The sequence below is a fragment of the Megascapheus bottae genome, chromosome 2 (assembly GCF_031878675.1).
Source record: "Megascapheus bottae isolate mThoBot1 chromosome 2, mThoBot2.hap1, whole genome shotgun sequence".
Taxonomy (NCBI): domain Eukaryota; kingdom Metazoa; phylum Chordata; class Mammalia; order Rodentia; family Geomyidae; genus Megascapheus; species Megascapheus bottae.
Window position 1 is genome coordinate 73,955,727 of NC_143510.1, and position 13,802 is coordinate 73,969,528.

General features: G+C 43.8%; 1 protein-coding gene across 4 annotated transcripts in view; it reads right to left on the bottom strand.

Moving 5' to 3' along the window:
• The window catches only part of LOC150067326 (polypeptide N-acetylgalactosaminyltransferase 4), a 75,095-nt gene extending 63,927 nt beyond the window's left edge, over positions 1–11,168 (bottom strand). Inside the window, exons 1-3 of one of the 4 annotated variants that reach the window (XM_090328368.1) lie at positions 11,118–11,168; positions 10,449–10,544; positions 7,435–9,690 (exon numbers count right to left, since the gene is read on the bottom strand). In XM_090328368.1, the coding sequence (XP_090184494.1) occupies positions 8,071–9,690; positions 10,449–10,544; positions 11,118–11,132 (1,731 nt within the window). In that variant the 5' untranslated portion in view covers positions 11,133–11,168 and the 3' untranslated portion in view covers positions 7,435–8,070. Of the gene's footprint in view, positions 1–7,434; positions 9,691–10,448; positions 10,748–11,117 lie in introns of those variants that run through there. The other 3 variants (XM_090328364.1, XM_090328365.1, XM_090328367.1) reach the window with 3 other exon arrangements.
• Positions 11,169–13,802: the final 2,634 nt, after the last annotated feature.

The window sequence follows — 13,802 nt, forward strand, 5'->3', positions numbered from 1 at the left end:
TTCCTCCCATTCTCTCCTTTCCTATCATCTCCCAACCCAGCCTCCAACACCCAAGAGCCCATTCCGAAAGGCTATAGGGTAGGAAAGGGGAAGAGAAGATATCTGCCTTACTCCACATAGTTTCCTCCTATCTCATTTAAGTTTTGAGTCTCTGTGCTCATCAACTGCTATCAAAACCTGTACTGGCTTCCTGCTGTTTTTATCCCTTTAGCTACTACTATGGATGACTTCTCTTTTTCCCCAAAACTACCCCAGGGCTAGAGGAACCATTGCTGCATGACTTCCTTTAGAACCAACAACCTCCTCTCTAAAATCTTCTCAACTACATTAACTTGGACTTGACTGCTTGAGAAAACCACGGATCCTGAAATCTCAAGCAACAATCATGTTCTCTTCCATACATCATCTGCTCTAAGTCATCCCCTCTTCCAGCTCACCAGCATTATTAGTTCATACAACAGGCATCTGATCTCTACCACACATGGGACATCAAAACTGACAAAAAAAAATCTCAAATTAAGAAGCTTAAAATCAAGTGAAGCAGAAGGCATTATAGAGTAAGATTATAGGCGTGAACCACTGGTTCTCAGCTTACTATCTACTACCTTTTGGAAATTACTGGATTTTGAATTTCACAAATACAGAATCAGAAAAAAACAAATTTTCTTTTAGAATAGACTTAAAATTGACACTTAGAAATCTACAGGACATAATGTATAATCATTAGATTGGGGTAAACTGGCTTTTCTATCACTCAAAGAGATCATTTTTTTAGTTAAGGACATTCAAAATAACTAATAGTGTTAGTCATATTCAACTTACAATTTTACATTTGATAAAGAAAATTTAAAGACAAAGCATGAAATCATAATGAGAATTTTGAGTGTCAGTCAGTACTATTTTAAGAGGACAAAAAGTAAGTCGAGCCAAGAATGTGGTGGTTAATATTGTAAAATGAGAGAAAAATAGGGCCTTTTCAGAGACCTTTTCCTCCAGGTCCTTTTAGAAATGCATTCTGTTATGACTACTGGATATGGCAACCAGCAGACTTTAAACATCTACTTCAGAAATCATCAGTCAGAACCCATTATGACAACGTAATTTCCTTACCCATAGCTGGTGCTGTAGCTTCCACCTTATGCAGAGCTCCAATCCAATGACCTAAGTTATTCACTGAGGCTCTCTTCTTTCCAGCTTTATCTCACTAGTTATTTATACCACATTTGATCCCCCAAGTCTTCCTCCAAATTCCTCAGGCAAAATCCCAATTGTTCTGCATTTTCCAAGACCATGCTTGTGCCAGTGAGAATAGCTGGACATCCAGCTCCCAACTTGGAAACCAGCACTTTGTATTAAGTTCACAGGAGTCTTCTTCTACACGGAAAAGTAGTGTGCAACTCTCCATTACTCCCTAACCCCATTCTAACAACTCAATGCCTTCCCTCTCTTCCACATCTGTACCACATTCTCGACATCAGCTTCCGTGAAGCAATGGTGTTTCCTTCTTTGTAAATACTACAAACTACATTCCATCTCCTCATCTAAAGGCTGGAGGACTCAGACTTGAGCCATTCCTTCTCATTCTTCTACTTATTACTGGGTGGTCTGATCGCATCCTGTGACTGTAAATTTCATCAACAAGTTTAGAATTTCACGTCTGGAATTTCACGGCTCTCTGCTGCCTTAGGCTATCTCTCTCCTCAGCTTCCCACACCGAATTCACTTGGCTTCCTTTTTTTTTTTTTCTGACTCATGGGGCTTGAGCTCAGCCAGCCTGTGTGCTGTCCCTGAGCTCTTCAGCTCAAGGCTACCACTGCCCTAACCCTGGGCCTAGCTGTTGTCCCAGAACTCTTCAGCTTAAGACGACCACCCTACCCCTGAGCCAAGCCCCACTTTTCTATTTGTTAATTGGAGATAAGAGTCTCAGGTCCTTTTGTGCCTGGGCTGGCTTTGAACCTTGATCCTCAGATCTCAGCCTCCTGAGTGGCTAGGATTACAGGTGTGAGCTACCTGCAGGACTTGGCTTCCTTTAATCTCCAATGTTTTCCTTATCATTAGCTATTTCATGATCATATCACCTCAAGAGCCTTAATTAGGACTATAAATGCCTTTCTTCCAAATAAAGACATCACAGCTTCAGCGATTAGGACAAAACACATCTTTCAGTGCCCCTACTCCCTACTGCAGCCTCTAAGGCCTTTATATGCCAGGCTTTACGCTTTCTGGCATTCTTTAACTTTCTTGATTTAGTACAAGTTCTTTTAGAGCTTATAATGGTCTTTGCCTATGACAATTTCTATTCTTTTACCTAGCAAATTCCTCCTTTATGTCTCCAGCTCTGAATAACTTCAGTGGAGAATTATTACCACTCAAACACCCTGTTTCTTTCCTTCACAGCACTGTTTTCCTTTCTTCCGTCCAGGTGGACTTACAGGTGGATTTGTGGTTTTACTAGCTAATATTTGTCTCTACCATTGGACCATGAACTCCCAGGAAGTGAACCACTGAGTATATAGAGTACTGGGCAGCATCTGGCACACAATGGCATTAACTAAATACACCATCCCCCCTTCTCCTTTTATCTAACAGGTTTAGACACATAGGAACAAGTGAGCCAGAATGGTGACCAGTGGAGGACACTTCCAATCAATCTCTCATGGGCATTTCTTCTCCCTTGTGCCTGAGAAGATAAAGCCTGGTACAGGAGAGAGAAGAGGAGGCTAAGGGGGAGGGGAAGAGATTGAGAGGAAGGGGAGGAGACATGATTATCATTAGCAAGCAGGATTATTATCAGCAAATAGGACTTTGGCTTTTCATTCTGTCACAGACAACTATACAACAAAAGAACTCAATTTACTTTTTACTACAAAAAATTAGTTGAGGCTTCTCTCAATTTTCAGGAAAAACACAACAAACTGATTTCTATATTCTATCAACTACTAAGCTAGAAGATTTGGCTCTATGGCAATTTTTCCTAATTCTACAAATTAAAAAATGATTTCAAAATCTCTTCCCTGAGATACCGGAAATTTCCCAATCTCTTTTCCTTTCCTGAATGATTTTTCTAAATCCAGATATAATTCACCAGCCAGAAAATGTAAGCTTTAGTACAAAACTCAGCGTAACCTCTACCACCAATTCTAGAAATTCATGACACCCATTCTACCCCCCCACCCCTCCTCAAAAACAAAACAAAACAAACAACAACAAAAAAACACCCAGCCACCATCCTGTATTCTTCCTTCCCTGGAAACCACTAATATGCTGTAGTCTGTGGATTTTCCAGTTTGTGGGTTTTTTTTTTCTCCCACATTCATGCTACTGAAACAGTGAGATATAAACTATTTTACATAGTTCCAAGAGTTACTAAGTAAGAGAGCAGGGTTTAAAGAAAAAAAACAAAAAACAGTAACTTAAGTATATTGAAATGAGATATCTGTATATATCCTTAAAGTGGCTATATAGACATGTGATAATATTAGGGCACCTTACATACTGGTATGAAAACTGTCATAATGAAACGCATTATTTTGTACAATTAACATATATTATTTTAAAAAGACATCAGATAAAAGCAGTGTCCTCAGAAAAAAAACACAGGAATTACTACTTTCCACCAGAAACGGATCCTCCCATATTTAAGGGAACAGATGTGAGACAGACCCAAAGAAACAAAGGTTGCAGGGTTTACCTCATTTGTTGTAACTAGAATGTGCCTATAGATCAACAAGTAAACACACTGCATGTTAAAGACAAAAGAAAAAAAAATGCACTTGTACAGGATTAATTAATGGAGACTATTCTTAGGAGAGGATTACAAAGGCTCAACAGCTATGTGTATATGATCATATAAAATGATATTTTTCCAAATGAACTCCAAGAAATAGAAACAGGGTTTTTAAAAAAATTATTATTACTTTGCTTTTTTCCCCCTTCCTCTGTCACTATTTTTGTTTTCTATATCTTTTGTCTTGCCTGTCAGTTTAGATGTTTGGGGGATGGTAAGGGGGAGCACAGAAATAGTGGGATGAATAAATGCAGTGATGATACCCACTAGATACTAGATACTATGCTAGAAATGAACTATACAACGTGTGGGTGAAGTGGGTTGGGAGGGAAACAAACTGCAAGGAAAAAGAGGGAAGAGGTGACACTGTTCAAAAAGGAGTGCACTCATTACTTGTCTTATGTAACTGTAACTCCTCTGTACATCACCATTACAATAACAATATAAATAAATAAATAAATGTTACAAGAAAAGGGGGGGAAAGTGTGAAAGCTGTTTCACAGAGCAGGTATCTTTCTTTTCAGCCCAAGTTCTGAAATGAGTACACATGAGGCCAGATATCCATTTGCTTCCTTCCAAAGTGACCTCAGTGGTCCCAAAGATACTTGATCATTTGCAGTTTGTTCAAAAGTCCTTCATGAAATGATAAAGCTAACACGACATTAAAATACTTACTGGTTAATAACAACTTACAAAGCAATACAGGAACCTAACCATTTTCATATTCTGACTGCATTTTTAATAAAAGAATTAAAAGCTTAACATCTCTTTTACCATCCTTAATGTGTATACAAAAGGATAATCCCATGGGCTCAAATCATCAGAATTCATTTGCAAAAATAACTAGACACATATTTTATTTTATGTCTTAATCAACATTACAAACACCATTAACAAAAAAAGGAAAAAAAAAGAAAATTTACAACATAAGAAGTTTGTCATTTAAGAGATTAATTAGAACCTCAAAGGTGTCTGTGCTCATTCTAAAATGGTAAACAATTTAAAAAGACCATTATTGGAACTAAGTATTTTACTAATTAAAATTTAGATGCAAAAACAGCCAAAAGTATTCAATGTAAAAAACAAATCACCTGTCCCCAATCTAGAAAATTCTAATTTGCTAACATATGTACACACAAGAGCCTCCTACTGCATGAGTAAACAATTTTCTTTCCACAAAAAAATTATTTGGAGTTATAAAGACCTTTTTGATGACTATGTTAACATTTTCTAATGACTGCTAAGAATGTTACATAATCAATCTTTCAAGTTGACATAGTGAATGTTTAAAGTGGAATGGTCTTGCCTATCAATTTGTGCATGTAAATTAGCTCAAAAGGTCCACAGCAAAAGAGAGCTGTTACCAATAAATTAGAATTCAGAAATCAAAATATATTTGTACCTGTTATTACAGTGTATTTTTGGAATCAAATTGGAACATACCTACACATAAAAACATAAGTCATGTTCCTCTGTTAACATATGTAATTATCAGAGATGAACAGCCTGTGAATTATTGATACAAATAAAGAACCAGCTTAAAATTTCTTCCAAAAGAGATTGTTGGGTCACCACCCTCCAATTTAAATAAAACATTAACATTTTAGTTTTAAAAGCCTCTTTTTGCTTTTGAAAGGAACAGTAAGATATGAAACTAAAGAATAATCCAAACAGGTACTTCCAGAATACGTCCTTTCTTTTTCCCATCATGATAGGGAGCTAAGAAAATCACAGAAAGAGATCATTTTAAAAATAAGTTAAAAGCAGAAGGAAGGAGACTGGGCAAAAGGAAAGAGAAAACTTTTTTTGTATAGTTCAGAGCATTGTTAAGAATTTTTCTTAAATGAATACTAGAGCAAAGCATGTTGTACATAGAAGCTAGACAACTCTTTTAACTTTAAGATGGCTGAAACCTTACAAAGACTACTAATACATTTTCATTCTAAGAAGTAAAGCCTAGAACTGGTGCCTCATGCCTATAATCCTAGCTACTCCGGAGACTGAGGACTGCGACTCTAAACCAGCTGGGGCAGAAAAGTCCATGAGACTCCAATTAACTACCAGAAAACCAGAAAAGGACCTGAGAACAAAAGCTCAGGGACAACATTCAGGCTCTGAGTTCAAGCTCCAAGACAAGCACACACAAGAGAAACAAAATAGTCTCAATTACCATAGCAATTTAAAAAAAATTTTTAAATGGCTGTTCTAAATCACTCCTTAAGTTCAGATTTTTGCCAAGTTCCTATTTTCTATGCCATGAAGTAAATGCTGAAAACTCCTTAGGAACACTTGTTGACTAATTCTTTATGGAGTTTGTATTTTTCATAAATGCAGGTGAAACTGAGATTTAATTCCAAGTCCAATCTGTGATTTCTAGCTGTAAATGAGTATGAAAGCAATAAAGATACTTCAAAACAAAATATGTCTACTTTTTATATACTTTTATTTGGAAATATTAATATTCTTACTCAAAAGGTTCCTTTTAGGGGGTAGAAGGTTTTTTGTTTGGTTGGTTTTTGCCAGTTCTGGAGCTTGAACTCAGGCAGGGGCTGGGCCCCTTCCCTGAGACTCTTTGTGTTCAAGGCTAATTCTCTACCACTTGAGCCACAGCACCACTTCTGGCTTTTTCTAAGTAGTTTATTAAAAGTAAGAGTCTCAGGAACTTTTCTGCCCCTGCTGGCTTCAAACTACAATCCTCAGATCTCAGCTTCCCTAGTAGACAAAATTGGTTCAAGAATTGTCATAGTGAAATGATTACCAGAAACAACTGCTTCAGGTAAGCCCAGCTCACCCAGTCTTAAAAACTACCACTCTCTTTCCAGCTCACAACCGGACCAAACATGGCTCAGTGTTACCTGTGTTGGAAGTGAAGATAGCAAAGCTGTAATAGATATTGCATAACGAATGAGTGAGGAGACAATATATAATCAACATTTCATAGCTAGAACATTCATAAATCAATTAATGATGAGGAAGCACAATAAAATGACTCAATGAAAATCATATTCCTCAGCTAAGTCATTCATTCAGCCACCTAGTTAAAGCTGCCTAAGCACTAGGCTGCTAGATGCTAAATGCACAAGAAGGAGGCACTGACTACTAGCAGCACAGCCCTTTTTCCTTGCAATCTTGAGGCAAATCCTCACATTTCCAGATCAGTAGGAACTTGTAAAAGAGTTCTAGTCTTTGTAGAACTGGGCCCATTTTCAGTTTCACATATTTTAGATAAACTCAGCCCGGTTTAACTTCAGAGAAGACTCAATTGTGTTTACTTTAAATCATTAAGCATTAAAAAAGGGAGGGACAGTATTTTTGAATGAATTCATTTCTAGTACATTCATAACATATGGAAGTGCAATCAGAAAATGTCCCACTAACAAGCTCACAGAGGGAGAACATGCAACGTTAGAGGTATTGATATATAGATCAGTTAGTCCAATAGCTCAAGTTTACAAAGTATGGAATGTAACTATCTTCCCATTTCATCCAGACTTTTTTTTTTTTTTTTTTGGCCAGTTCTGGGCTTGAGTGCGGGGCCTAAGCACTGTCCTTGGACTTTCTCAAGGCTAGAACTCTACCACTTGAGCCTCAGCACCACTTCTGGCTTTTTTCTATGTATGTGGTACCGAGGAATCGAACCTGGGTCTTCATGCATGCTAGGCAAGCACTCTACCAATAGGCCAAACTCCTGGCCCCTCATCCAGACTTTTTTAATCGTCTGAGATGTCTGTATATAAAAAAGCCCTCCAAACTCACATTCAAACCAAAGACAGAAATACCTAAACCAGGCTACTTTCTCAAAATCAACTTTGCTTTGATTTCTGCTTAGCTTGGTTAAAGGAAAATTAACTTAAAAGTGGACCAGATTCTATGTGGTCAAAATGGTAATAATTCCAAATGCATGTATGTAAGTTTTGATTTTAAAAATGGGATGTGCAACCATCAGCATAAATCACACTTCATTTTGCTTGGACTTTTACATTCTTTTAACATTATGTCTGATTGTTCCATGAATCTCAATTCACAGTCAGTTTCTTTATAGAGAAATAAGAGGACCTATCAACAAAGCTCTTCCATGAAACAATTCATAAGTAAGGCACAGACAAATTAAACAGCAGCACTCTACACCCAGTCTTGATGTAATATTTCCGAATGAACCACAACGCTCTGGTCCCCTCACAGGTGACTGCTGCATGACTTCTGCTAAAACACAATCTTCACTGGGACAATTTGCCTTTCAGGAGCTACTGTCAGCTCGTGACAAAAAGTTCTGTTGTGCTTTTCTATTTCTCAAAACTCCAGATCTGATTTTTATCTAGGGCGTCACAAGTTCTCATTTGGACAGCAGGTCGGCCCTCAGGTGTCCGATAAGCACTAAGACACTGTCCCGAGTGTGGGTGAAAAATGGTCCCATCTGCTTTAAAATGCCAAATAATATTTACCGGGACTGGGAGTCCATCTTTAGGGCAGTTTTGCATTCCTACATGATTTTTTTGTTCAGGAACTTCTGCACATAACTCAGTGACAGAATTAAATCTTATTTCTTTGTTCGACGTATATTCAAAGAATTGATTGCCTCCTTGACCATGGCATCCGAACAAGGAAAGGTTCGCACCTGTGGGGTTGTTTTCAGGAGAATTGTAATCTAAACATTCGGAAGAGATGCCCATGCTGCGAATGGCCCCGTGCCAGCCTGGCCTATCCTCTGGTACATGTAAGTTAGGAAACACGTTTTTCAAATACCAGTCAAAACTCCTGCATCTCAGTCGTTCCCGTAGTATTTTTCTTTCAGAAATATCCCCATAAGCTTCTTTCCTGGCTGGAGGGTTTCGATTGTAGAAATGCTCTTTGTACTGATCCATCCACACTTCGGCTGCCCGGGCAGTATTCTGTAGGAAATTGGGGCGAGCATATGGTGCCCGCTTAGGGAAAACATGTCCCACGTGAGAGCAGGGGTGGATCTCCAACGTGCCACCACACTGCCACACCCGAAAAGACAGCTCGAGGTTCTCACCTCCCCACACTTCCATCCCCGTGTCGTAGGTCCCCAGGTACTCAAAGTACTTCTTGCTGACAGCAAACAGTCCTCCAGCCATGGTGGGCGATCGGATGGGATCAATCCTTGATGTCCGCCGGTCCCTCTCATGTTTGGGGACAGAATGCCACTGGAATGTCAGGCGCCAGTCGAACCCACCAATCATGGGCTCTCCTGTCTGCATGTAGAACTCGAAAGTATTCCAGTCAATAGTATCGATGACGGGACAAACAATCGCTGTCTCCTCTTGACCGATCCTTTCCAGGAGCGGTTCCAGCCAACCGGAATTACACTCGCAGTGACAATCCAGGAAGGTGAGGACGTCGCCGGTGGCAAAAGTGGCCCCAATGAGGCGGGCTCTCACCAACCCCTCGCGCTTACTGGTTCGAATCAGGCGGACTCTATCCAGATTGCTGATGTAGGTTTCGAGCTGTGCCTTCAGATACACTCTGTCACTCAGGTCATCCACCAAGATGATCTCCTTCAGAAGGACGGCGGGGGACGTTTCTAAGACACTGTGGACGGTGCGGAGCAGGGTGGACCAGGCTTCATTGTAGAAGGCGATGATGACGGAGGTGGTGGGGAGTCTCCGGTAGTTGAACTTCTGGGATTTACACTCATGCATCCTCTTATCCTCGATGTGTCGGTGCAGGGAAATCCTGTCACTGAGGTAAATGTTAATGGCGTATCTCTCCACGAGTTCTTCCTGCTGCTTCAGTTCTCCCTGGCTGAGCTCGAGCTTGCTGGCTCTCCCCCACTCTCCGAGGGCATGGGAATCTGCAGGGGGCTTCTCGTAAAGAGGTCGAGACAAATCTTCTCCCCTGTTCTCCAGGTTTGAGAGCCTTCGTCGTGACGCCGGGTCCCGGGCCTGGCTGGCTCCAGGGAGAACATGCAAAGTGGAGAAGGAGAATTCTACCAGGATATAAGCGACGGTTAAAAGCGCCAGCAGCAGACAGCTCTTGCCAGCCCAGGTCCATCTCACGGCCATCCGGATCCGCATGGCCCGGGCGCGGACGTGGCCACCGAGCCACCACCGTTGGGAAAGTGCGGCCGAACGCACAGCTCTGGAGTTCTCCCCTCTCCCCAGCTCAGGTAGGGGTGAACTTCCCGCTGCTGGCGGGTTCCTCCGTTCATGCAGGCAGTTCAGCTCCTTTCCAGCCACCCGGTGTTTTCCAGGAGATCACTGGGTGATTTTGCCCCCCTGAGTCCCGCTTCCCACAATCCAACCCCTACCCCCGGGGTCCTCGGTCTCCGGTTACAGCCCGACTCCTTCCTTTCCCCACTTCCTCCGGCTCGGGCCCAGAACTTTTCACAAACTCTCAGGCCAAACACCCCACCCCTCCCGGTGCCCGGCACAAATCCCGCCCCTCCCCACTCGCCCCACCTGCTGGCGAGTCGTTGGAAGTGCAGGGCCGAGGCGTACCGGCCGGGGTGGGGAGGGGGCGGGAGAGGAGGGGGCGGAGGGGGGGGGATGTCCCAGGGGACCCCGGCCGCGCCCCGACGCACCCAGACAGACCCCCCCCCGCCCACACCCGCCGTGGTTCTGCCCACGGCAGGAGGGGGAAGGAAAGCAGTGTTTCAGCCACATGAACCTCTATGTCATTAGAAAGAGAAGAAGAAAACGACTCTCAGCTCACCAAGTTGTTTGCTGTTGGGGCTGAAGCTCACGGAGGTGATCGCGGCTTTGTGGCCTTTGAAATAACGCTCCAAGACGGGGTCCTCCTACGATGGAAGGGAGGGGGGCAGGTTTTTTGGACCTCCAGGGAATCGGGGGTCGCTGCCCCCATCCCGGGCTCCGAGCCACCCCCTCCTTCCCGCCGGGCACGGGACCGCAGGGGCGCCGGGCAGGGGGCTCCATTCCCGGCTAGGGAACGGGGATCTGGGGGGGGTTCCCCCCTGCCGGACCCCGTCCCCGGGCGTCCCGGAGGCGGCGCCCCGACTTCGGTATTTGGAAAACCTCCCGGGTGATTCTGACGCGGTCGCTCCACGGAAACCCTACGAGAATTCCAGGGGCCGTGGGGACGCCCTGGGGCTGTCGGTGGGGCCCGGGGAGGGGCAGCCCGGGGGTGATGGGGGGGAAGGGCTCAGGGTCCCCGGCCACCCGAGGGAGGTGGCGGTGTGGTGGGGCGCAGGGCGCCTTGGGAAGGACGAGGAGTGGGGGCGAGGGGCCGAGGCTGCCCTCCGCCTCCCGGCCGCGCCCCTCGGCCCCGACCTGGCCCCGCATCCCGCCGGTGCCCTCGCAGCGGGGTCCCCGCGGGGACTGGCTGGGGAAGGGGCCATCCTGCCGGTCCTTACCAGGGCGGAGGCCATAAGGGGCGCGGCGGGCGCCGGGTGGCGGCGGGAGGGGGTCGGGGGAGGGGGCGGGACCCGCGGGGGGGGGGGGGACCGTGCGGCGGCCGGAACTGTCCGCCCCGAGCGGCGGCGCCTCCCGGTCACTACAACAACGGCGGCCCAATCAAACCCCGCGCTCCAGGCGTGGCCAGACGAGTGCCGAGACGCCCGCCGGAGCGTGGGGGCGGGGGAGGGAGAACGGGGCTGGGTTCTCCTGCCTCCGCCTCTCTCTCCACCCAGGGGGCGGGACGCACAGGGTCGGGCGTTGCTGTCACTCACCCGAGAGTCCTGGCTCTTTAGGGCTTGGTGTGTGACTAGAGGGAGGGTAACCCGAGCGAGGAGGTGGGGAGGGGGGGGGGGGCGATCCCTAATCGATGCGATCGGAGTTCCATTGCTTGTTAAAGAGACAGCGCCCGGGAGGCGTTTTAAACTGGCATCTCCTGCTTGTGGCCTCCGCGGCGGTGTGTGAATGAATGGAGGTGGGACTCTGTCGGATGAAGTTAGGAATGCGTCCTAAGGCGCTCAAGTCCCTGGAAGAATTGAACCCTTTTCACTTCCTCTGATTTTAGATACACACCCTGGGTAAACGTGCGGAAGGACGATTTCATTCGGATGGCCAGTCATTCCGCGTCCACCCCCATCCGCCAGGGTGTGTCTACTCTCTAGTAATAATAATAATAATAATAATAATTATTATTATTATTATTATTAATGTGAGTAAGGATCTTGATAACTAGCTGACTGGGCTCAAACTGGAGATCCTTCCTCGGTGCTGGATGCGTCTGTTCCTATCTGCGCATGCTCCACGGTGCCACACTCACACAAACTGAATGTCCCCCAGAAAACGTAGCAGCATGTGGTCTTTGCTTTCAGTTACTAGACCACAGAGTAATTATAACCATGCCGACAGTAGGCTTTCTTACACATCGTTTTGCGTTTCAACAACATTACGAGGTAATAAAGTTACAATGTTATCGTTTGCTAATTAGAAGCTTCTTTCTTAAATAACACTTGAGGCTACAACAAGACATCAAGTTTCCAAATCTGTACCCTTTCTTAAAACCTTGCCACGGCGCGTACATGACATAACTGAAAATTATATAGAATAAAGAACTGGGCAACGCATTGTTGGGTTAGACTGCAACGATGAGGTGGTTCTCTGTAAATGAAAGGTCTGCTTACGTAACCTTAATTACAAGTTCTCTTAACTAGTTGTGCAGTGACTGAATTGAGTTGTAATGATTACTGTACGTCCAATAAAGCAGTAGAGAATGACTTTAGATTGCAAGATAGCATTACTCTAGTTCAAATATACATGCTAACTATATGCTCAATGTTTGGACTGAAGGGATTCAGAGATGTGCAAACTAACTCTATGTATGAACTCGACAATCTAGGGTGAGGAGTCATATTTTAGGAGGTGTGGATGCATCTTCAGGGATGAGGTTTCAACCGACATGGGGCGAATCTGGGGCTCTACAGATAAAACAGGATTCTCAGGTAACTGCTATGTGAAACTCAGCTATAGATAGTAGGAAAGACGGCTCTAATATAGGAGATGATGTGTTAAGACATCGAAGCCGTCGCTGGTGTCATCCCAGAAGTTAGGAGGCTAATTAGATGTGAGGATCGTGGTTTGAAGCCAGCCTGGGCAGAAAACTCTCCAATCAACTACAAAAAGAAAGAAAGAAAAAGAAAGAAAGAAAGAAAAAAAAAGAGAAAGAAAGAAAAAGAGAAAGAAAAAGCTGAAAGTGGAGCTGGGGCTCAAATGACAGAGCTTTCAGCCTTGAGCAAAAAGCTGAGACAGTATTCAAGCCCTAGTATCAACTCAAAAGCAAACAAATAAGCAGCAATTTATCCCTAGCAGCACGTCAAAACAATAAGGTTTGAAATACCTGTGATAGACTCACCACAACAACAGCTAACTTAGTACCTTATATATTTAACCATCAATAAAATTTTTATCAGAGGTATGCTAATGCTACCATTTCCTTCTTGCAGATAAGAAAGGGGGAAATACAGTGCTATTACTTGCCCACAAGACATAAAGAAAAAATCAGAGCTAAAAAATTTTAGATACCCAATAGTCTGCCTTCCAAATCCATTCTAATCATCACTAAGCTGTGATATCTTTTGTATGATTGTACATATTTTAAAATCATTTATTTACTTATGTGGGGTGTTTTTGACAGAGGATCTTGCTGGGTAGCCTCCAAACTTGTAGTTTGGCCTCAAAACTTGTGATTCTCCTACAGCCGGCCTCCCGAGTTCTGAGATTACATGCATATGCTACCATGCCTTGCTTGATTACTTGCATATGCTACCATGCCCTGCTTGATGATTACAAACATTTGTAAATGTACAACATTCTATATCCTAAGATTTAAGTAAGGTCCAAAAATATTTTTTAAAAAGATCTTTTATTCCACAGTCCTCATTCATCACTCCAAATTGCCCCTCCCAGGTTTTTTTTTTGTTTTTTTTTTTTGCCAGTCCTGGGCTTGAGCTTAGGGCCTGAGCACTGTCCTTCGACTTTCTGAAGGCTAGAGCTCTACCACTTGAGCTTCAGCACCAGTTCTGGCTTTTTTTTTTTTCTATGTATGTGGTGCCAAGGAATCAAACCTGGGTCTTCGTGCATACTAGGCAAGC